At 41.1% G+C, this 25,419-nt stretch overlaps 1 protein-coding gene across 1 annotated transcript; it reads left to right on the plus strand.

Annotated features, from left to right (window-relative positions):
* The first annotated feature begins 229 nt into the window (after positions 1-229).
* LOC117288825 lies at positions 230-22,397 on the plus strand. The gene is made up of 2 exons (XM_033769677.1): positions 230-774; positions 13,510-22,397. Exon 2 carries the CDS (start codon positions 13,510-13,512, stop codon positions 21,895-21,897), a length of 8,388 nt encoding a protein of 2,795 aa, XP_033625568.1. The 5' UTR covers positions 230-774; the 3' UTR covers positions 21,898-22,397.
* Positions 22,398-25,419: the final 3,022 nt, after the last annotated feature.

The following is a 25,419-nucleotide window of genomic DNA, read 5'->3' on the forward strand; positions in this document are numbered from 1 at the left end:
AGCAACATTATGTTGACGCGCACGCGCACATGCACTGCATAATGGTTTGTACAGCAATTCACGCACGTTAAAACCACGTGTATAAACCAAATAGAGGATTCAAATTTATAGGACAAACAATAAGATTAAAAGCCGGCCATTCAGCGCTTGGTGCCTTTAATATGTTGAGTAACTACTGTGGACCCAGTAACCCAGCTAAGCCGGTGTGTGTATGGGTTGTTGTATGTTGTGAAGTGCCACCGACCGTTTGCATTGCTCAGGGGGCTCAGGGTTGCACTCTTCAGTAACTTTATGCACGCAGCATTACACACAACATTACACTCATTGATGAGCAACGAGAAAAGACTAATGATATTGACGGACGTTGACTCTGCGCGGGGACTTGAAACGTAAAACCAGGACTCTTTTGTTAAGAGCGGAAGTTGCTGCTCCAAAATACTCAAGGAGTCAAGGTCAAGGAAATGTTTAGAGTGCAGATAGAAATAGTGTCCCATGTGTTCTCTGTGAGCCGTAAAGCTATATAGCAAATTCACAGTTGAGATCACCATTAGACTTACACTACAGCAAGCTTTATGTGAGTTCACGGCGTTTGGTATTCAACCAACAAGTCTTTCATGGACCATGGATGGAGCTATTTATTCATGACCGACTGTCACCATGCACATGCCGACCGGCGGAATAAATCAGAGGAAAACAACACCCAAACAAGCCCAACCAAACTCCAAAGATGAACAGCCAGATAAACACAACGTTCAGTAAACTCCAATTTTCATGGTACGTATTTTGTGACATTCATTGCAGTTTGGTGGTGGTTTTGTATTGTATTTTTCTTCACCCCCCAAAATGGCCAGCAGCCCAAAGTTTTGCTGACTTTTTTGGGACGTCTTTGGCCATTGGTATTGCCTGAAACCGTTCTTTCCTTCACGGCCCCTACCCGGCCCTGCTGATGCAACCATCCCCCAGCACTCAGTACACTCGACGAGTCACTTCGTTTCTCGGCAAAATGTGTCACTTTTGTACAGTCAGCCGAGTCACTTCGTACCTTCCTTTGTAATGATGCCTTGTACTGTTTTACTGCTGAATTTCATTATTATTTACCGCTCCTTCAAAATAAAAATTCAGTATTTTGTCAATTTTGTTGGTATAAATAAAAAAAAATTTTTAGGGCCTAATTTTTTTTTTTAAATTAAAATATTTGTTTCCCCCCAATTATTTTTTATGTTTTAAGTTAGTGCAATTTAATACAGGGTGGGGAGTAGGCCTACAGTTTTTATTTTGATACTGTTGATCATCAAACTTTTTTATTAAATTTTCATTTTTTTTAAATAAAGTTAATTTACATGTTTGGTAATTAATCAAAACAAATATTAACTTAAAAACTGACTTGGTAACGAGCATTGGAGAGCTGTTGACTCCCTCTGAAGTAACATAGTTTTTGAGAAAGGTAATTTCTCACTAAAATAATAAAAGACTTCTAGCTAGAAGTCTTTTAATATTCCTATCTGAAAGCACACAAATTCGTCCAACAAGGGTGTTTTTCGTTCATCATTTTCTCGCAACTTTGATGACCACATGACCACAAATTTTCACAGCCTTGTTGTTTATATGATTATGACGGGATACACCAAGTGAGAACACTGGTCATTGACAATTACCAAACGTGTACAGTGCCGTTAATAGGTGAAAACTCATTCGTTTTGAAAGAAGGTACAATTTAGGAATTACCGATTACAAAGTGAGTAGCTTGTATTTAGATACAAAGTGTCCAAAGTCACTTTTAATCTTGCGACAGGTGCAATACCAGAATTCACCTGTCACCCTTGATATGGCTTTATCTATTAAGTATTATCAACCTCCATGGTCTGATAATAGTGGTAATCGTTCAGGGGGACAAGGTTACGATTTATCGCAACCTACGTAGCTGACTGATGGAGGAGGCACAACACAAGACACTGAGCTCAGTGTCGAGTAGTGAATATGATCACAATTTCATGGCTACCTCCATGATATTACAAAGCAGTAATACATAAAGTGACTGAAAAATATGTAAGTTAGAATGAATCGGAGATAAAAACATTAAAAGACAAGGTATGAACGGGATGAGCCAACGCAATTATAAACAATTATTAGTGAGGGCTGCATTTAAAAGGCAAATCATGTGAGGAATGAATGACTGTTTATATCTGGAGGTCCTGGTTTTGGCAATACGTTGAGAATTTCTGACTAACAACCTTCTGTTTGTCTGGTTTGTGGAAAAAGGGCGGTGTTTATATACCATAATACGATACAATACGAGTCACGCGTGTCATTGATACATTCATCATGTTTACTGTTGGCTGGGAGTTCCCTTGGCTGGTGACCTTTGGGAAACATTTCCCATTTCCTGCCACCACCTTTTCAGTACTTTTACACCTTTTTAGTTGTTATAATTTTATTAATAGTTACCGGTATATTCATGAGTGTTTGTCCGCTTCGTTTGTCAACTATTATTATAATGCCAACAGTACTGTATATTATTGTATTTATTTGTACGACTTGAATTGAGAACTCTTCAACTGATTTCATTCAAATGTGAATGCATGACTCCACACCCAACAAAGTTGCGGAAAGCAACATGCATGACGTACTTGCTGTACCTCTTAGCCGGCCCATGCTGTACCCTTTTTTTGCACAGCTCCACTTTTTCTTTGCCAATATTCTTACCTCATTTGTTTGTGACTGGTGTCCCACATAATTTTTGCTTAGCAAAGAAAATTGCCAAGCAGTATTTTCTGCTTATCGGCTTTATGAAATTGTCTCCAGTACTGTCTATGTACTGATCGTCTGTGTATTCTGTGCGAATTTGATTGCTCCAGCTGTCACACAATGTTTTCTTCCCACCCCTAGCTCCCTTCGGACCCCCAATGTTTATCCCTTTTGAGTCTATTCTTGTTAAAGCTCCATGGCTTTTACTAACCCCCACCCCAGCCCCCATTCTTACCACCTCCAAGCTCTCTTCTGACCTCTAGCTGCTCTGAAAGTTATACTCTTTTGAGTCTATTCAATAAACATTGTGATTTTAAAAGCTCCTCACACTTAATTTGACTGGGAAGCCTGTTCTTTCAATAAACAAACTTTGAAATCATAAGGGAGTTTACTCAGTAATTGTAAAGTAAGGCCTAGTAAAAAATGAAACTTGTTTATCGTCCCCGCCCGCTTCCTTTTTGGAGGCCGCCACCTTTTTTAAATATTTGTTTTAATGCACATTTTAATTATTTTTTATATTATTTTTTATTTTAATTTTTTATGAAAAAAGGGTTATTTCAAACGATCTCAGCTAAACCAATCTGAATGTCTTGTCCGAGTGTATTGTCCAAAATCTTTCACTTATGTATTGTGTGTTTGAGCAGTAGGAAAAACAATGGCGGCCAAAAAATAAAAATTAAAAAGCCCCTCCTCCTTCCTTTTTTTGAGAAACACAGATGCTTATCATGTTTCTTTTTTTACTTGGCCTAATGCTTTCATGTTGTGTTTTCATCCATTAGAACGGAAGGTGCAAGTTTATTACATGCTGTATTCATGTGGCTCCCAGGTTGTGTTATCTCAATAAAGCCCAATTCACAGGAGGTCTCTAAAGTCTGGCAACGAAATCGCATTGATGTAAAAACAATCATTTCAAATTCGCATCATATGAAACTACATGATGCTTGTCTTGAATTTGAATTGAAAGCTATAAGGATGGATGCTGTAAAGCATGTGTTGTCCAAACTTCACAATGTCAAACCATGGTTAAACGATGTAAAGCATCATTCCATGGCTAATGAGATGAGGCACTGGTTCTTTTGGAAATTTTCAGTTTTGTATAATTTCTTTATAATTTAAAATTCCAGAGTTATAAAAGTTTCCCGGTTTTGAAATGCGCCCTTTTTCTTCTTATAAATCTAAAGTTGATACAGACCAAATAGTGCAATCTCCTTTAAAAACTATTAGAGCGATACCCCCAATGTCTTCTTTTGCTTATTTGTTTGTAAAAATCATGCCTGCAGGTAGTTGCGATGGTTTTTATGAAGAAGTTGTGGTTTGGTTTATCCATAACAGGGCTAAGTACCACTGTCATTTTGTTTTAGTTTAGTCCAAACAAAATTTCAAAAATCATCAATCTTGTTTTTGAGTTCATAATCCTTCAGTCATACTGTTCTAAGTTCCTGTTTTTTTTAAAGATTTTGGAAAGCAGTGATTTGGAGGAAGTTCAGAGTTCAAAATCATCAATCTTGTTTTTAAGTTCATAACCATCATTTCGTTATTTTTATCCCCGGGTTAAACATTCATTGTTACAGTCATCAGTCATACTGTTCTAAGTTCCTGGTTTTTTTTAAAGATAAGTTTTGGAAAGCAGTGAGCTAGAGGAAGTTTGGAGGAATTCATATGAATATTTCCGCCCTTAGTAATCAAGTCACTAGGGACATGCTGGCCTTGGTTAACCCTTCATCGTTACTTAAAGGAACACAGCAACATTTGGCCTGTTGTCAAAATAACCTTCAAGACAGATGTTTTCTGCTGAAGAGTTTATGAAAAAGAAATGGTTGACATTGGCAAGGGAATTAACTCGGTCAAAGATTTACTTCTCTAGATATGAAACTTCAAAATGCATGGAAAGTAGAAAACTGGTATTGACAGTTCTGTTCCATTTAGGTCCACGTCTAGGGTTTTGAGTCTGATTATGTTATTTTAATGAGATTTTGTTAAGTGTTTTATTGGCATAGAGGAACAACTGCTTAAATCTATATTGGTGGCCTGCATTTTGCTGTTTTGAGGGTTGTTGGCATGGCTTAAAATTTAAGCCATGCCAACAACCCATGCCAACAATATATTTAATATGTTAATATGTTCATTCTATCTTGTTTTAAAGATGTTTCCAAACTATGGATTTTCTTGTTGCTTTGTATTTGTACACTTGTCCCTTAGGGTTAGCATACTGATGAATACCCTGTCTAAATACATAAATAAATAAATAAATGAATCATTTATTATAAGGTCATAAAAAGCTCACTTTGTTCCCGAGGACTTTAAAAAGAGCGGTCAAAAAATTTATGGTAATAATTTTGCCCTTCCCATGAGCTACTATTTTAAATTTGGTTATTCTTTGAACTTTCAGTAGTTGCCTGAGTGAAAGATGGAAAGTGATTTTTTTTTTTACAGTCGTGTTTTCAATTACTGTAACCATCGTTCACCTTTCTCAAATGCTTCCTTTACATTGTAAATTTCCATATAGGGTTCAAATGTGGGGCAATGAAGGAAGGTGCAGTATTACCTATTTCTGTGTAGATCCTGCTATGTATTTAGATTTGGGGAATTTGGGCTACTTCCAGTGTTCTCATTGGACTTTTCTACCGCTGCCACGTGAAATGTTTTAGTGACTGGCTTTAGTGTAACTCTACCGTGTGTTCTGCACGATGCATAGCGTTTTACAGCGTGGTCGGGGTAGCGGTTGGTTTACAACATGGAGTGGTCCTGTTAGATTACCGTGGCTGTGCGGAACTCAGTTTACCATGTGTCCCCATTCGATTTAATTTTGTCAATCTACAGAAAAGTCGCGGTACTTAAAAAAAAATAATAATTTGGAAGCGCGGCTTTAGTTCTGCTTATCTACCTGGGGAGGTAGGACTTTGGCCTTGACTAACTACTTTTTGTGATAAGGGTGACATCATCAAAGTGGGTTATCAATGTTGACCCTTTTGAAGTACTTTGTCTCAAGGTGCTCGAGCAAACTAGACTGCTCACTTCCACTTCTGATACCTATGCTCTACACTACTGATCAGTTGATCTTGCAATTGATCTGTGATATTGTAAGTTCGAGCAAGTTCAACATGTAGCAGTAACCAGTATTTCTCATGTTATTGCCTTGAGTTTTGGGCAATGGATGGGTTAAAAGTTGTTCCAAAGTAAAATTGAGTGATTCCATCCTGCTTCATATACCCTGGTTTACTTCCAATTGCATATGGGATTTATAATTGAATGTGTGTAGTACTACTACTAGTCCTGGTACAATGTATAATAATTGAGAGGTTTCGCAAGCGTACGGATACAGATATCGATAGTTGACACTTTGTGTGTTCACGTGACGCGTTTCTGCGACTATCGTATTTTTTCATACACGTTAGCAACGGATACGGGAGCTCATACACATCGTAGAAAAACGGATACTGTTTTGCAGACTTTAAGTTGTCCCACAGTCAAAAACATTTCGCACGGAATTGCTTTCACTGGTATCGTGCTTGATATAGATACAAAATTGTTTTCCATTTGCAAGCAAAACGATGAGAAAATGCAGTGTAGAAAACACAGGGTCTCTATCGGTCATGTTTGTCAGAAAAACGCTCATGATGATTGCGAGCGCACTCAAGTGACACATACCTATAGACAATGTGACCTCTGACGTCACTCTAAAACCATAACATGATTCGCGCGCATATCGTCGGGCAAAACCTTTGTGTTTTGGCAGCCAGCTAGGTATGCAATCTTACCATGACTACGCGTCTTTTTGCCCGGCGAAACATGACGTATACAGTGTTTTGTCAACAGAGGGCGGTTTGAATGTAAACATAGGTCACATCGTCTATAGTTTGCGAAACAAAATCCAACACACGTCTGACGTGAACGGATACGGTTATCAAATCCGTAGACGGATCCCTGTATCTGTATCTGTATGCTTGCGAAACCTCTCTAGTACGTACAATGTACCAGCCAGACCAATAGAGTATGTGTACTACATAGAAATAGAACCCGGAGAACGCTGAGTGTCTCATTGTGCGTGTGGTTTCGTTGTGAGACCATTTTTATGGACGCGCACACGCCTTTTTCGTAACGCGTGTATGGCAAAATATTTTGCCAAACAACTTTGCCGTACAATGACATCATCAATGACCAATGAAAACACTAGAAATGGTCTATGTGTGCTGACGTCTTGCCATTTTGCCATATGCGCGTGTCACACGATGATAATTTTGCCATACGCGCGTATTGCGCGGTATTGATACGCCGCGTCCACAGACGACACAGAGGGTGGTCGAGCTCAGCGTTCTCCGGGTTCTGTTTCTATGGTGTACTATCATGTAGCTGACCTTCAATTAGGCCAACATCCCTGGCCTTGAACTTCGCACTTGAAATGAAGGGGCACAGCAATTTTCCTCTGATGAGGGGAACTTATGTGAGGAAAATTTTAAATTATATTGCCACTTTGCTAGAGAAGGCATCACAGCAATTGCTCTGGGTAAACTCAAGGCCTGCTGCATCAAGTGCTGGGTGTACACACACATTCCATTCATATTGCATCATCATCATTGGTCTGGCAAGTTATAAAACAATGGTGCTCCTGTCTTACAGTTTATTTAGAGGAATCTGGAAGATGACATTCTGACCTCGTTCTTGTCAATGTCTGAAAACTGTGAGAGTGCAAGAAACCATTGTGCAGATGCATGCCTTGAATTGAAATAACCCAGGACACCTACAGCAATTGCAGTGGAGCCCTGTGCTTTTGCTTTGGTGCCCTTTGCAAGGTTCCTATCTATACAAACTCACATAATCCAGTCCTCATAGAAATGCCCCTTTAACCAGCAAACTTCAAGTTGGTATTAGACATGTGGACAAGTCGTTAAATGTTGATAACTTTGGACTCTCCCTGGGATTCCCGAGATGTTCTACTACTGCTGTCACGACTACTAATGGGGAGTAGAAGTCGGCAACCAGCAGTTCGGCTCTTGCCATAGCACTGCCACAACTTGACTATCTCACCGCGTGGGACCATGTAGATATTATTATAATCCCTTTTTAGAGAGCACACTACTGTCGCATCGCTGTTACTTCTGGTCTTCTTTCCAAAAGCCCATTTTCAGAGACTTCAATTATCTTCCAGGTTAACTTAAGGAGTTTCAGCCATCAGCCCAAACCGCTTTTGTTTTTGCTGAGATTTTCGTGGTTATTTTGTTCATAATTGTGCACTGTGTATCTCATGTCAATATAACAAAACACAAACAATACATAAATTCAAAGCCTCTAAATACACACATGAACACACAGTAAACAATGACATCATTGTCTCAAGGTAACCTGTTGTGATGTTTTTTAAATTGTGAATAAGAGGATTGTAAATTTGACCCCGGGTCTATCGTCAGTCGAAGAAAAATCATTTTTGAATGATGTTTTTTTTTGTGAACTGAAATGTCTTCTGTGGGATTTATTGGAAATGTTGTCCCTCTGGGTTTAGTTGCAAAAAGAATAGTGGTCATTGGAGGCGCAGTATTTGAGCATGGAGGATTGGTATTGGGGCACAGAGATAGGATTGGAGCACTCCATGATTGGAGTATGGAGGTAGAAATTGGAGCTTGACTCATTCATTTTTTAGTAGACCCTACTAAACCAGGTGGTCCACTCCATCTGGCACTTCAAGGCTGACCCCCATTTTCATGGTAAAACCACCCACCCACCACACATTCTTATATAGGCTACCCACCACACATTCTTATATAGGCTACCCACCACACATTCTTATATAGGCTACCCACCACACATTCTTATATAGGCTACCCACCACACATTCTTATATAGGCTACCCACCACACATTCTTATATAGGCTACCCACCACACATTCTTATATAGGCTACCCACCACACATTCTTATATAGGCTACCCACCACACATTCTTATATAGGCTACCCACCACACATTCTTATATAGGCTACCCACCACACATTCTTATATAGGCTACCCACCACACATTCTTATATAGGCTACCCACCACACATTCTTATATAGGCTACCCACCACACATTCTTATATAGGCTACCCACCACACATTCTTATATAGGCTACCCACCACACATTCTTATATAGGCTACCCACCACACATTCTTATATAGGCTACCCACCACACATTCTTATATAGGCTACCCACCACACATTCTTATATAGGCCACCCACCACACATTCTTATATAGGCTATGACCACAAGGTCTTCCAGCACTGACCATTATATCACTAGACATCATGGAAATGTCTTGTTCTTGGAAATGATGTCATTAAATATAGTTGGTTCAATGAATTTCTGTTAAAATGTCACAAGACCGCAGTTTTTTTACTGGACCAATTTAAATTTACAAAACTAGACTCACAAAGAGTTGAACAAGCACTTAGATAATGTTCGTTTAATTTGACTGTTATATGTGTGTACTTCAATACTCAACTGAAGTGATAGATGTATTCAGAGAATAGAATCAACATTTTTCACAATGATGTTACATAATAAGGTAGGCTTTACCTGTATTGAAAAAACACAAGACCAATGCCAGGCTTAAAGACGCTGGACACTACTGGTTATTGTCAAAAGACCAGTCTTCTCACTTGGTGTGTCTCAACATATGCATACAAGAACAAACCTGTGAAAATTTGAGTTGATTGGTCGTCGGCGTTCCGAGATAACTTTCATTGCTTAGTTGTTCTTTTGTAGAGCAGCGCCATGAGCGCCGCTTGCGGCGAATACAGGCACTTTAAAAGTGTCCATTATTATTACTATTATTATGAAAGAAAAAACACCCTTGTCACACGAAATTGTGTGCTTTTAGATGCTTGATTTTGATACCTCAAATTCTAAATCTGAGGTCTTGAAATCAAATTCGTGGAAAATTACTTCTTTCTCAGAAACTACTTCACTTCAGAGGTAGCCGTTTCTCACAGTGTTTAACCAACCTCTCCCCATTACTGGTTACCAAGTAAGGTTTTATGTTGATAATTATTTTGAGTAATTGTCCACTCCCTTTAATGCATCTTGAGTTAACTGGGCTGGCTCAAATCCCTGGCCTCAGGCGTGGTTTACTGTTAAAGGAACACGTTGCCTCGGATCGGACGAGTTGGTCTATAAAAAAGCGTTTGTAACCGTTTGTTATATAATGCATATGGTTAGAAAGATAATTTAAAAGCAGAATACAATGATCCACACAAGTTTGCCTAGAAATTGCGTGGTTTTCCTTTTACTGTGCGAACAAACACGGTCGGCCATTTATGGGAGTCAAAAATTTGACTGCCATAAATGGCCGACCGTGTTAGTCGACGAGGTAAAAGGAAAACCGTGCAATTTCGAGGCATGTTTGTGTGGATCATTGTATTCTACTTTTACAGCATCTTTCTACCCATATGCATATTATAACAGACGCTTTTCAAAGACCAACTCGACCGATCCAAGGCGACGTGTTCCTTTAAGTTGGAGCTCTCAGTCTCGATGGTCTCATGTACCATGGATGAAGCTTGTTTGCTTGTTTCGTCATCTGTGAATTAATTAAAGTCTTATCCGCCATCAGAAGCTCATAACATGACTCCCCAACTAGTATCCCTCATTTCATATTGCCTTTGCTGCCGACGCTCAATAAAGACATTTGATTTGCTCTTCACCATGCTTTCGACCTTTGACTAAAACTAATGAGCCAGTAGTACACAACAAAAAACAAACAAAAATAAAACATAATATCTTTTTGAAAAAGCACATCAAAATGTAGACCCCTAAGCAAATAATTTTTAAGGCCTACATAAATACATGAGGGTGGGAACCATGGAGGAAGGAAAATTAATTTCTTCCTCCTTGTACATGTAGGAACCTACAGTCAAAACGTAATTGATTGCCCAACACATTTCTTATGGCCAATACAAAAATTTAAATGTTAAGCGTCACCGCCCACTTTCTTTTTAGAGGCTGCCTCCTTTTTTTTTATGAAAAAAGTTAAATATTTTAACAATCTCATTAAACATTTAAAAAAAAAAAAAATAGCCTAGCCAGTTGTCTTTCAATTTGTGTCGACTGATCATTTTGAAAAAAAGAGAAAAAAAGAGTTTCCTCCTTCATTAAAAACAAGGCTGGACACTAAACAAGTTTTTTTTTGGTTTGGCCTAAACTGGATACTGTATGAAATATGCTACAGACCAAAGAGCAACTGATAAAAAATCTGGCAAATTCGATAGGATAGTGGACCGGAAAAGACATTATTCATTGACTTGTGAACTTTTACACTATGTCAATTTGATGTCACAGGACCCGTAAATTTATTCTCTCTTCAAATAACAAAAAAAAACACCCCTACACTGATGTAATTTTCCCCCCAAAACATTTGTGAATCAGTCTTAGGACCATTTGTTGCAGGGCCTATACATGTATCATGCAAAATACCTCAAGTTGGAAGGCAATTGCCTCCTTGCCCCCTGGTCATTGCCTAGGTGCCCTTGAAAATTCTCCAGTAGAAATAAACTATTTCCTCATAGGGTTTCCTTTACCAAGGAAAAAAATGCCTTGGTGCCCTTGCCCTTTCAAAAATGAGGCATACACCCCTGAACAAGTTACCCCTAGGTCACAATTGGGCACAATCTTTACCCCCTGTATCCCTTTTTCTTAGGCTTTCAAATCTTTCTTGTAGAACAGTTTGAGGGCCTACAAAATATTCACAATTCTGAAGCTCTGTTTTCTCTCTATTTAGTGGGGTGCACCCCCTTTTTAGTGGTTTATTTGGTAGGTGCACCCTTATTTTAGTGAGGTACACCCTATAGTCATAGTCTGTAACCAGACATCAAAGGCAAAGCCCAATACAATAAACAGATGGCTGAAATTAGTCCCCTTGGGTCATTGCTCAACCAAGGCTCAACCATGGAGGTAAAATTATCAGATAGGAGGGAGAATCTGTGGGGAACTTTGGTGCTGATTAAACACTTATGTAGCAGATGTTGTACATCAAGTGTGTGGCAGGTACTAGGTTTTTTTCCTCAGCCCATAAATCAAATACTCTGTGAACTGACCTGAGTCCCCCTCTAAGGTATGTGGAATGGTCCAGTATTGGACATCAGGGACTTTGATTCCCCTTGGACATTGTACTTTGGGAGAAACAATGAAATAAAAAGTGCACTTGGAAATTGTAAAGGCCCTTTAACAAAAGCACCAGTAACAAAGGTCCTTTGTAACTGATGCTGTTTTTTTCTCACCTTGTGCCTTTGCAGGTTGCAACTGTTAAACAAGGTTTCACATGACTTCAAAACACAAATTTACCAAAGTCCCCTGGTTTTTTTTGAGGGGGGGGGGGCGGGCTTATTATGGTCATAGCTTCTATAATAAGCATGGGTCCCTGTGCTATGTTGTCAGGGTGCAGGCCTGTATGCTTCGTTTTTTGAAAGGGCGATGACACCAAGGTATTTTCTCCGTGGTATATGAGGACATTTTAAATTTCTACTGGAGCATTTCAAGGGCACCAAGGCAGTGACCACGGGGCATTGAGGCAATTGTGACTACAGGCCATTTTTGTTTTATTGGTCGGTACTTTTTGGAGGAGGTCTGGGCTCTCGGTTGAAAATAGCAAGGTTCCTTGGTTATTATATGGAGCTATAGCTCCATGGTTATTATTTAACAAGATTGCTGTCTCATGACTGGAACTTTGTTAAACATCAATTTGATTGTTGTCACTGTGTCTTGTCCTGTGAAAAGGCAGTAGTGTCCTTTCTCATGCTTTAGGCTAGTGTTAAGCCCTGAATTTTCATAACAAATTATCAGTATTTATGTTATTAATTATGGACTATAAACACAGCCTCCTTCCAACCTTAACCCAATTAAACTTCAGTTATGAAGCTTCTGTCCCGCCTCCTTTCCCATGCACCCAGGCCCATAAATCACTCCTGTGATATGCCCTGCTAATACCCCCCTGGACCATGCACTGACCACCAATCTGGTCAATGACCAGTAGCGGATTTTGTGAAGAATCGAGTTAGGCAGGATTGGTTTATGTAATATTTTTAATTACTATTTTTGTAAACTGTACATTTCGGCTTTTTAGGGGCTATTTTGTAAAGTTTTTATAAACCATGAATAACAATAATATGCACCCAAACGTCTTTGATTACGGTACTTAATTTGATTAATCCAGGCTTGAAACTTCACGGAGGCAACTGCCTCCGTGCCCCCTGGTCATTTCCCTGGAGCCCTTGGTATGCTCTCTGTATAAATTTACAAGTTCTTCATAGTGTGCCCTTTACCAAGGAGAAAATGCCTTGGTGCCCCTGCCTTTTAAAAACGAAGCATACAGGCCTGTTAATCCTACGTGTCGTTAGGAAGAGTTTGGTGAAATCGATGGCTGGCTTTTTCAACTCCTTGTATGATGTCCTGCTATGTCTGTGTCTCTACATGTTCTCTGTTCAGCCATAGAGCAAGGTTCAGCCCAGGTTTAGCCCAGGATTAGCCCAGGATTGAAAATGAATTATCTCCTTACTGTTAATATAGCCATTGAGACCACTAACATAGGACTGGATAGCTATAGCTCAAATTCCAGGGAAGTTGTCATGAGTGAGTGAGTAATGAGATAATTTTTGGGAAATGGACTGAACCAACACCGGATGCTTTTTAAATAAAACACACAGGCAGGAGACATTGTCGCAACATGAAGCGTTGCAAGGATCTCAATTCTCAACGACTTCAAAATAGTTAATTTTCCTTACATTTTTCAAAATTTCAGATGAATAGCACCGGCAAACATCACCGCCTTCCACCAACCATTCTCCGCCGTCGCTCCTCATCGACTGCCTTAAACTTTAGAAGACAAGAGGAATCATCTTCACATCATGAAAGACCTGTATTGAACACAAGCCACGCCCTTAAAGGTGGAGCAACCACGCCCCTTGAGGCGGAACAGCCACGCCCCTGGAGGCCAAACTATTTTGTTGACCAGACAACAGCTTCCAGAAAAAGCCACCAAAATGGGTCCGCCATCGAGGAGAATCAGGAGAGCAAAAACCCTGCTAAGAGTAACTCTCCTCATCCTTGTGAACGGGACGCAACAAACTCTCAACCTTCGATTGAGATTTCTTCTCAGAGATCGATTTCTGATACTGCAACAAGCGGTAAGAATCCTATGGATGCGGCGCTGCCGACTTGCTTACATGTACAAACAGATAGAGGACTGTCGGTTAGAGACAAATTCGCTGCTCGTTTTCTTATGAAGGAAAGAGTGTCCTGTGAGGATATTCGGCGGAGAGCATCCTGCCTTTCTACTACCGCCCCAGAGTCTGTGACTACATTACCTGGACTTCACTCTAACGACAGCATGTTGAGTTCGCCCGAGGTGACATCAACTGAGATAAGCCATAGTACGCCAGTCTTTCACATCATACAACCGCAGTTTTATTTGAACGTCAAACAAACTAAAGACGGTGAATGTGATTTCGACATTAGAAATATCGATGTTGATATTCCGATATCAGATGTACCTCCCACACTTCAACCTTTCAGCACCGCTGATGAACATCAACCAGAAACAACTGGTTCATCAATGTTGAATCTCAAAGCGGTGCGGGTTTCAGATCTTCCACTTCTGCAAAATAGTGCCAATGACGAATCGTCTAAAATCACCCAATCTGAGGAGGCTTGTGTGAATCTTTCAGAACCAGCTGAGATTGCGGCAGAGAGAAACAATGATGAGACGGTCTCTAGCACACAGCCTGAGGAAAACTCTAATGTCTTTGTACAGCCGCAAATAATTGGAGTGTTTTCATTGAGGAACACACCTGAGAAGAATGACACTTCACCGCAGTATCAGTGCCCAAAATGCCTGAAGAGATTTCATCGTATCTTGTCTCAGTTAGAACACAAGTGCAACCCCAAGACATCTTCTATCGGTTCTCTTCATAAACTCCGTTCAGTAAAGCTGTATAAGTGCCTGGAATGTTTGGAGGAATTCTCCGACGTGGAAAAAAAGAAAAGTCATGCTTGTTCGTCCCAGGTGCACCAGGCTAAGACAAAGAACAGCGACCAAGCCTCGTCCGTTGATGGAAAAAAGTCATTGCAAAAAGCTGCCAAAATGTGGTGTCGAACGTCGAGGGGTTCGTTCCAGTGCAATATTTGCAAAAAACGTTCATTGAAGGAGTCCAAAATGCAAGCACACTGTGTGAGGAAACATGGGGATCGTGCACGTCGGATAGCAGGAAATAAAGCAAAGGAAACCACTTCCCAGAACAAAACGAAGAAGAAAAAGTTTGGATCATCAAGTAACCAGTTCTCTGCCGAAGGACACACAGATACTCAAAAACACAGATTTGAACAGCCCTTCAAATGTGGCTTGTGCAGCATGAAATACAAACGAGTCGCATTCTTGAAAAAGCACATTGCTTTACACATGGGACCTGAGCAGTTCAAAAGAAGCAAACGCCCGTTTGTCTGTAGGCTTTGTAAGTCACGATTTCACGATAGTTCCACACTCAAAGTACATTCTGGGAAGAAGTGCATTCAAACTATTAAGAAAGATGCAAAACAAAATGATCAGGATAAGAGCTCGTCTTCTGGGATTGAAGTCACAGCCCTACATGTTCGTGAACCAAACACTTGCCTTGGGTCAAAGGCTGCAGCTGTAAACACCACGTCTGAAGACTCGTCCAGCAGTCTTCCCAACGAGAAACATTTTCCGAAGCGAAAGCATCGATGCGGCTTCTGCGGCATCTTATGTGAGAGCTCTACGTGCCTTAAAAAACACGTCAGGAGTCACTGGAATCAAGTCTTTGAAAGCTACAGTCGCCCCTTGGAGTGCTGTCTCTGTAACGAGCATTTTGACAATTGTGTGCGGTTCTTTTTGCACGTTCGTCGAAACAGCTGTAGTTCGACTACCACCGACGATACGAGTCAATCAAGTGCGGTTGAAGTTAGCGACGAGGAAGCTCGAGGCAAGATGGAATGTGCCACGGCAACGAGAAGTAACTCTTCTACTCGCCAAGAAGAGCGACCACACTTGAGCGGTATGCATCAATGCCAATTCTGTAGCCTCAACTTTTGGTCTAGGGACATACTGGACATTCACATTCACAGTTCTCATCCGCTGTTGCTTCAAACGGAAGAATCGGCTACATCAAATTCATCCGACGGTGACGCTGATAGAGACTTAAGCAAAAACAAAGATCAAGGAACTCCTGATCCAGTTATTTCGAAACGGAAAAGTAAATCGAAATCCAGAAATGGAAGTCAAACACTTTGGACTGATCACATGTCCTCTCTCAATTCATCCAACAGCGAGACTGATGGAGACTCAAACAACAAAAACAAATACCAAGAAACACGGGTGTTTCTGGATCAGCAAAGTAAAGCGAATGCTAATGATGATTTATCGCATAGTTGCACACTTAAGTCATATCTCGTGTCTGCTCTCAAGGCCTCTGGTATTCAAGATCAAAGTCCACCCACAGTTAAGAGTGCGAGAGGTGTTTGTGAGAGCATCGATTTGGCAAATCATGCCGTCATTAAGAACGATACTGAAGAAGACGAGGATACTGGGACAAGCAAACGAACACAGATCTACCCCAGTCAGTGCAAGATCTGCAAGATTACTCTGAGTAGTTGGAAGAGTCTGGATTCTCATCGTCGAAGTCATCATGCCGAACAATTGAACAAACATCTTCATCCAGGACAAAGTCAAGACTGCTCCATGGAGTCAAGTGACGACACCAAAATCGATGTCGTCAAAGTGAATTTGTTCAACACGTGTGAGTTGTGCGAGAGGGTGTTTAAGTACTGGAACAGGTTAGTGTTTCACCGGAAGTTGAAGCATGGTGTACATGTTAACTGTGCAACGCTTTCTTCAAGGCGGCCGACAAGCAAAGATAAAGGCATTCTTATTGACGAGCCCAGTTTGGAGGTTAATGATTCCATCGTTGATGAGAATACTTCTTCATCAACAATTGAAATCGGGTGTGAATCAACCAAGATAATGTCCCCCACACAGACACTTGCTGCCTACTGCCTCGACAAAAACAATTTTACAGATGTGCAGAATGAGAAAATCCTAAGCAGACAAGATAATCAGAACAGCAACCGAACATCAGTCGCTGACGACAACCTTGTAAGTGTGCAAAATGAGGATGTACCGTGCAGACAAGAATACATGACCTGCGACCAGACCCAGAGTCAGCCAAGCAGGAAAGAACATGTTGTGGAAGGTACTAGACGAACTGTTGAAGATCTTCAGATAACGCAAGTTGTGTCCTTGAAACCAGGTGTACCAAGTAATCTTTGGAATTCAGTAAATTGTGCTTCAGTTGAGAAGGGTAATCCCCAGCACAACACTGATAGAACAATGGAGCCATTGTTTGATGAAGAGTCGTCAAATAACCAAGTTCGAACACAGATACCGGAAAGCACCCAGCCAAATGAAATAACTGCCCCAAATTTGCCTTCGCACAGTTCATTCAACAACCAACAGTATTGCAAGCCATCAGAGAGCGCTGCCACAGTTTATGCACAACAACAAGCAATCCTGGACGAGTTTAATTTTCTGATGAGCTCTGTTGTAACATTACAGTCTACTCTGAACATTGAGGACAATATATCCCGTCCATCTGATCATTACGAATTTGACGGGACCGTTAAAAAGCTTCCCTTTAGGGAAGTCGAACGTATTCTGAGAAGCTTAGAGAGAAACTGCAGCACCAACGCTTATCACTGCAGTGTATGCGGAGACATTCTGGAGGATATACCGCTATACACAAGCCATATCTTATCTCACTGCGAGTTTGATCAGTACATCTGCGTCTTCTGTGGCCAACGGAGTATGGATATCTTTTCAGTGCTCAACCACGTTGTCCTTACACATCGTAAAGACAACGTACATGTACCTCAAGATCCAGAAGGTAACGCTACTGAAACGGTCAACACGTCATCCCTGACTAGTACCAGCGATGTCGATAACACAGCTGCTGGCAAACCGAGCACTAGCGCGTCACCACAAACAAGTCAGATCCCCAATAAACATTGTACCTATCCAAGACCCAGGTATGATTTCATCTTTAAACCAAAGGAACACGAGAATAATATTACACTTGATGAGAATACTGGCCAATACAAGTGTCCTTTGTGTAAGTTTCAGTACTTGGACAGAGCCGATGTGATCTATCACATACGCATGTATCATAACGGACAGCCATACATCTGCAAACACTGCCCTGAGAAGCTCCACTTCTTTCCCGACGTTCAAGCACACTTCTTTAAGAATCATTATCTGCAGGTCACTCAGGAAGAGCATCATGCAGAGAGCGAGAACCCAACACTTGGTGGACAGAGTTTACAACTGGAGAGAGAGACTACTACGATGCAACCAAACTTCCCGAATGTTGACGGCGCAGGCTCATGCCAGAGTTTACAACTGGAGAGAGAGACTACTACGATGCAACCAAACTTCCCGAGTGTTGACGGTGCAGGCTTATGCCAGAGTTTACAACTGGTGGGAGAGACTACTACGGTGCAACCAAACTTCCCGAATGTTGACGGCGCAGGCTCATGCCAGAGTTTACAACTGGAGAGAGAGACTACTACGATGCAACCAAACTTCCCGAGTGTTGACGGTGCAGGCTTATGCCAGAGTTTACAACTGGTGGGAGAGACTACTACGATGCAACCAAACTTCCCGAGTGTTGATGACGCAGACTCTTGCCATAGTTTACAACTGGAGAGAGAGACGACTACGATGCAATCAAGCTTCCCGAGTGTTGACGACGCAGACTTGTGCCATAGTTTACAACTGGAGAGAGAGACTACTACGATGCAACAAAACATCCAGAATGTTGACGACGCAGACTCATGCCACACTGATGGTTGCAGGAAACAGAAAAGCTGTGATGAATCCAACACTGACTGTTGTAGGGGTGTTGATCCTAGTCCAGCTTCCACACAACACACCCACACAGAGATAAACACTGATAATGCACACGCTAATTCAGGAGACGCTGAAAGAATAAGAACTCAAGAACTTCAAGAGTCCACACAAGCCCACATGGAAACAAACGCTAATGCAAACACTAATTCACGAGATGATGAAAGAATACAAACTCAAGAACTGCAGGAGTCCATACAAGATGCTTCCCTTAAAAAAGTTGTAGTGAAACTGGAGAAACTTAGTGATGATGTCATTGATGAGCATACTTATCGCAACCTGCATAATCATCTTAAAGGTGGAATCAAAATTAAAACTGAAAAGCTTGATGACGGCTATTCAACCGCTGAGTGTATGCAAGAGTCTGACATTGGTGGTGGAATTCGGCATCAATCAGAAATTGAACAACATGGAGAAATAGACTTTGAGAATGGTGACCCAACAAGGATTGTTCCCAAGGAAGAGTGTGACATCCCGAATGCAGCTGCATCTTGTTTGTTGAGCCGTGCAAGAGTCTCTCAATCTGAGTTGCAGATTCCCCAAGAAAAAGTCAAAGTTGAGAAAGACGTCGCTGCAGCCAGCCAGTGGGGCCTGCAAAAGGAAGTTTGTAAAGAAGTAGAATTGTCCGATGCCAACAAATCTGATTCTAATGATGCTGGATTGAGTTCTTTTTTAAGATCTGAAACTACGACAGAAATAAGCACTGGGATGAATGCACTGGAATCGAATGAAAACCTAGGAGGTGATTCTCATGTCGATTCAATGAACTTGTCAGACGTCGGCGACAAACTGACCGAGGTGGAAGATATACTTCAGATTGTTAATGAAGTTGGAATTACACTCACAGAGTCTTTACCTGAACTTCATTCAACGTGTTGTCAGAAGATCAACCCAGGAGATGTTACAGGCTCCAACAGAATGATAAATCAGTCTGAGACTTCAGGATCAGAGCAGATTGCTAGACCTCAGAGCCGACCATCATCTGGAAAGTTGGTGCAAGAGAATTATAAGCGGCTACTTCCAGATGGATGTAGAGAACTTGCCTCGCCATATCCCAAGCGTGCAGAAACACCTTTAGACCTGAATAATCCATTAGATACCATCAATCTGAACCCTTTCCATCAGAATGAGACTATTTCAGATATCCTCCAGGACATTGCCAAGAACAGTTTCACATCCAGAATCCTTGCAAGCCTTCAGGAAGATTCAAGGACCTCAGGTCCTGCTTCTGGCGAGAGAAGCAACAGAGCTCCGACTGCTTTGGGTACCAAAAGGCAACTTGAGCCTTTAAACATCCCACGGCGAAGATATGGGAAACAAATGAGAGCATCTGATGACAATCCAGAGAACCTGCAAGCTGCTGTAGCTGAAGATAGTAGTCAAGTTCGAGGTAGAACCAACAGATATGAAGTAGCACTAGAAGATGCAAATGAAATTAATTCTAGCATCGATGACTTCAATAAGATCGGAGCCAAGGATTCCAACACGAGCCAACAGAATGTTACGAACCATCAGTCTCTAGCATCTGTACCTGCTCCCAAAAATTCACGCCGAGGTGTGGCCAGATCATCTGAGTCAAGAGTCTCAACATATCAATCAAATCATCAAAGTTGCACCTCCAATCAGGAAGCTGCGAGGATGAGCAAGAAGAACTACCAACCAGCCTCAAACGCTCCAGTTTATAAACGTCAACAGTCAGAGCAGCAACTTAACACAGCTGGAAATGTTTGGCCGACCAACAAACAGACGTCCAAGAGACGTAGACATTGTTCAGATGGACCGCCTTTCTACAGATACCATCAGGTAGGCCGACCTTCTTCAGGATACCCTCCTAGACATTCTAATCAATCAATCGACCACAACTCCAACATGACAGTGACGCGGCGACAATCCCAAGATATTCCAACCTATTCTGGAACGTTATACTCTGCAAGTGTTAATGTTATGGAATCTCAGCACAGAAGCAATCCGTCTAATGTTGCATTACCTCAGCAACGTTCGCAAGTTCAAATGGCCAGTTATTGCTATCAGCATAGCCACCATAGTCCGAACACTTACCAGCAAAACTCGTCCAGATATTTGGAGATCCAAACGCAAACATCTCGGAATGAGTCGCAGGTACGTGGACAGTTCGCAGCGCCACCTCTTAGGCAACCTGACTCAGGCTCTGCGACTTTAAGAGAGTTGCTTAATACTCCGCAAAGTTCGAACTATCCGGTAAATGGAAATAACCCCCGTTCATCGGCTGATAGATTGCCTGATCAGTCAAACTACCACACGAATAGTAACAGCGGTGCTTTCAACAACTACTCTGGACCTAGAGATTTATGCTCCAACAACGTTGACAGGAATGAGCAGTCATATTTAGATGCGTACGGGAGAAACTTAAGCTCCAACAATGTAAGCAGGAATGAACAAACGTACTCCGATATGTACAGGGGAACTGTCTTACAATCTGAGTTAGCACCAAATGCCATTCCCAACTTGACCATTAGTGACTATTTAAGACCAGTAGCAACTTGTGCCCAACCTGTAGAAAGTGTTGCCTGGGATATTCCATCTTCTGTACATCCCCCCTCGTATCCTCAACCATTGCACAGAAACAGCCAGCCAATGGTTTCCCCAAGAGAGGCAGACCCAGACCAGAGGGAGTATGTGCACAGGAACAGCCAGCCAATGGTTTCCCCCGGAGACATGGATCAGAGGGAGTATGTGCCAAGAAACAGCCAGCCAATGGTTTCCCCAAGAGAGGCAGATCGGAGGGAGTATGTGCACAGGAACAGCCAGCCAATGGTTTCCCACGGAGACATGGATCAGAGGGAGTATGTGCCAAGAAACAGCCAGCCAATGGTTTCCCCAAGAGAGGCAGATCGGAGGGAGTATGTGCACAGGAACAGCCAGCCAATGGTTTCCCCCGGAGACATGGATCAGAGGGAGTATGTGCCAAGAAACAGCCAGCCAATGGTTTCCCCAAGAGAGGCAGATCGGAGGAAGTATGTGCAAAGGAACAGCCAGCCAATGGTTTCGCCTGGAGACATGGATCAGAGGAGGTATGGGCAAAGGAACAGCCAGCCAATGGTTTCGCCCAGAGACACAGATCAGAGGGAGTGTGTGCAAAGGAACAGCCAGCCAATGATTTCGCCTGGAGCCACTGATCAGTCTTTGCCACAGATTGTCAGTGTGCTATCCTTACACCCTGATTATATATTAATGTAGATTTATGTAGATTTATGTAGATTTATGTAGATTCATAATGCCAGGAGGAATCGGTCAAAGGTCATTTGTCAGTGCATTTTTCTTACAGCCCTTGCAATTTGGCCTTAGCAACACTTGCAACTAGTGTCGTGGTCGCGACTATTAAACATTAGTCAAGTCACGACTACCGTTTTTCAACTATTCTGTTAATTGTGCTGCTATGACTACAAAAAAAAACCGCGACTAACTGTTTGGTGAACCAATTGTGTCACTGACGACTTTTCACAACAACGTAACTTACTTACAAAACACAATCAGACTTCAGTGACGTAATCCTTCAATCCTTTCAGCTTGAATTTGACTAATAGCAATTGCTGCAAACATTGCCACATTGCATCTTGAGAATTAAAAATCTGTGCGACTTTTTGAGGTGCGAGTAGTTGAGTGGTAAATTTCACTAGTCGCCCAGGCCTACTTACAATCAGGGCCCAATTTCATAAAGCCTGTAAGCATTTTGATAAGCATGAAATTTCTTTCTTGATAAAAAGAAGATTACCAACCAAATTTTAATTTAGTGCATATTGCTGGCATTCAGCTGTTGTTTGCTCATCCTGAAAATCATCTGGAAATTTGGTTAGTAATCCTGTTTTTATCAAAGAAGAAATTTCATGCTAAGCACATCTTTGTGCTCACGGGCTTCATGAAATTGGGCCCAGGGCCCAATTTCATGAAGCCTGTAAGTACACAAACCTATTTAGCTCAGAAACATATTGCTTAACAAAAGCAGTTCACCCAACAACATACTAGAAGGTAACATTGTTGCGACTGGTTCTCCACTCAATTCTTGCTTAGCAAAGATACTTGCTAAGCAGAATTATCTGCTTAACAGCTTTTTGAAGTTGGGCTCAGGGGCCAATTTCATAGCGCTGCTTAGCGGTTAGAAAATTTTTGTGCTATTAACTATAACAGAAATATTTGCTTTTGGCATTTAGCATATTTCACAGGTTAGCAAGAAAATTAGACTGCCACCTTGGCCCAATTTCATAGCGCTGGTTAGCAGCCGATTTTTTGCTTACTGTGCGATTTCCATTTCATAGCGCTGCTGACCGTAAGCACACCAAAAGGCATGCTAACCTTCCGGTGCTTACCGCATGAAAATGTATGACGTCACAATGCAAATCCATGGTAAACACACGATATGGCCGCCCAATTTTTCTGCTAACCTGTATTTAACGCTTGCACCTTAGCAAATCTTTCTGCTACAGTAAGCACGAAAATTTGCTTACCATTAAGCAGCGCTATGAAATTGGGCCCAGGTGTGTTCACCATGAATGACTTCACATTGTTTTATCATTCATACAGTAAGCACCGGAAGGTTAGCGTGCCTTTTTTGTGCCTACGATTAGCAGCCCTATGAAATGGAAATTACACAAATTCAGCCGTCCGCAGCTCTTTGAAATTGGGCCCAGACGACTTGAACAAATACTTTTAAAGAAAGTTACATGTGATGGGGGAACTCCCACTGAATTGCAATCAGTTGTGGGATTTCCCAGCGATTTAGAAACGATAAAGAGTGTGCACACACTGTCAGTAATGTGATCCCGTCGTGTTTTAGAACTCTTTGTATGGGGGTAGTCTAGAGTATATTGTAATGGTTGGTGATTGTACTTCTGGAAATTTGAAGTTGCCAAGTCGATTTCCCGTGAATTCTGTTGTCATTTTGCACCAGTTCTTTTTGATTGAATTTGGTGTAATAATGTCTCTTGTCAAAATCTTAAGTGCAACCCTCACCCTCAAACCCCTGGGTGTTAAGTGTTTCACTAATTTAAGTCCACAAAACCATCTAAGGGCTTGTTGCTCAATATTGTTTACTGGACCATGGGTCGATTTCACAAAGAGTTAGGACTAGTCCTAACTTAGGACTAGTCCTAGGAGATATACAAATTGCATGGATAGTCCCAAGTTAGGACGAGTAACTGGTCCTAACTCGAGATAAGACTAGTCCTAACTCTTTGTAAAATCCACCCCTGAATTGTTCTAACAAAAGACCAGAACAGTTTAACATGCAAGCTGTTTTTACTTGAACAAGCACCGATGCACTGGACACCTTTGGTAATTGTCAAAAACAAGTCATCTCACTTGGTGTATCTCAACATATGCACAAAATAACAAACCTGTGAAAATTTGGATTCAAGTTGGTCATTGAAGTTGCAAGAGAATAATGAAAGAAAAAAACACCCTTGTTGCACAAATCTGTGTGCTTTCATCTGCCTAATAAAAGGCTTCAGCTGAAGTATTTTATTATTTGCGAGAGAAATTACCTCATTCTCAAAAACTACGTTACTTCATAGGGAGCTGTTTCTCACAATGTGTTATATCATCAACAGCTCTCCATTGCTTGTAACCAAGTAATGTTTTATGCTAAACATTCTTTTTGAGTAATTACCAATAGTGTCCAGTGCCTTTTAAAGAAAATTATATCATTTGTCTTTACTCAATAGAGGTTTATTAGATTAAAATTCAACACTTACACATCACTTGTTTTTGATTATCAAATTTGAAGGAAAAAATACCAAGACAGTGGGACGTGTCCAGTGAGTTTTCTGGCCAGACACCAACATCACAAGCCTGTGGGTCCAGTGTAAAATTTGGGGCCCTGCAATTGTTTGCATTATGCTTTCAACCTTTGGTCTTTCAAGCAGTCCTGTGCAACATCCATTTATAATCACGTATGGTTTTGTTCATACACATTGTGTGTAAGTGATTTTGATTTCAATTCAAATGATCAATTTTTTTGATAACCACGGAATAAAACTTTTTTTTTTGTGGTTAATATTCTACCTTCTTATCGACATGCAACAGATAACTGCATGTATTGCATGCTTTAGTTTAGTTTTCAAAGTTGTTTTTGGTATACTTTGGTATACTTTTGGTATACAGATTGCTGCTTTTTGTAAATAGTGATGAAGTTACAACGTACCTTGATCACATCCGAGAACTCTAATGGTGTGATATTTTGAACTTGACTATAGTTGATACATTTATGTTTTAATATTGAAGTATGGAGGTTAATTTTTAAGACCTTTGACAATTGCCAAAAGGTCACACAAAATCCATGAAGTTATTGTGTAGTCCTACAGTTTGGAGATACGGGTTTATTTTTGTATTGCATTTTGTACTTTTTTTTCATGACCCTTTAAAAATATGTCTCCATGGTGACCAGGGGCAACAGAGGCCGTGACCTTCGTGACCTTCGTGACCTTCGTGACCTTTGTGTAATTCCAGGCCTGTGGAACTGCATCATGATGTCAAGGGCAGGTCTTAATTATTTTTTCGAATTCAAATCTATGCATCCAAACTGAGGCTTGGAAGACAAAACCAATACAGGGAGTTGGACGTTTGTTGCTCGTTATTGTAAATAGTAGCGAGATGTAAAGGCATGATGGTAAAAGTTGTATTTCCTGTAACAACACAAGAAGTGTTGGATCACTTCTGACTTCTTCCGTCCACTGTTGATAACAATTGTTATTTTTTTCATTGTTT

Source organism: Asterias rubens, chromosome 4 (assembly GCF_902459465.1).
Source record: "Asterias rubens chromosome 4, eAstRub1.3, whole genome shotgun sequence".
Lineage (NCBI taxonomy): Eukaryota > Metazoa > Echinodermata > Asteroidea > Forcipulatida > Asteriidae > Asterias > Asterias rubens.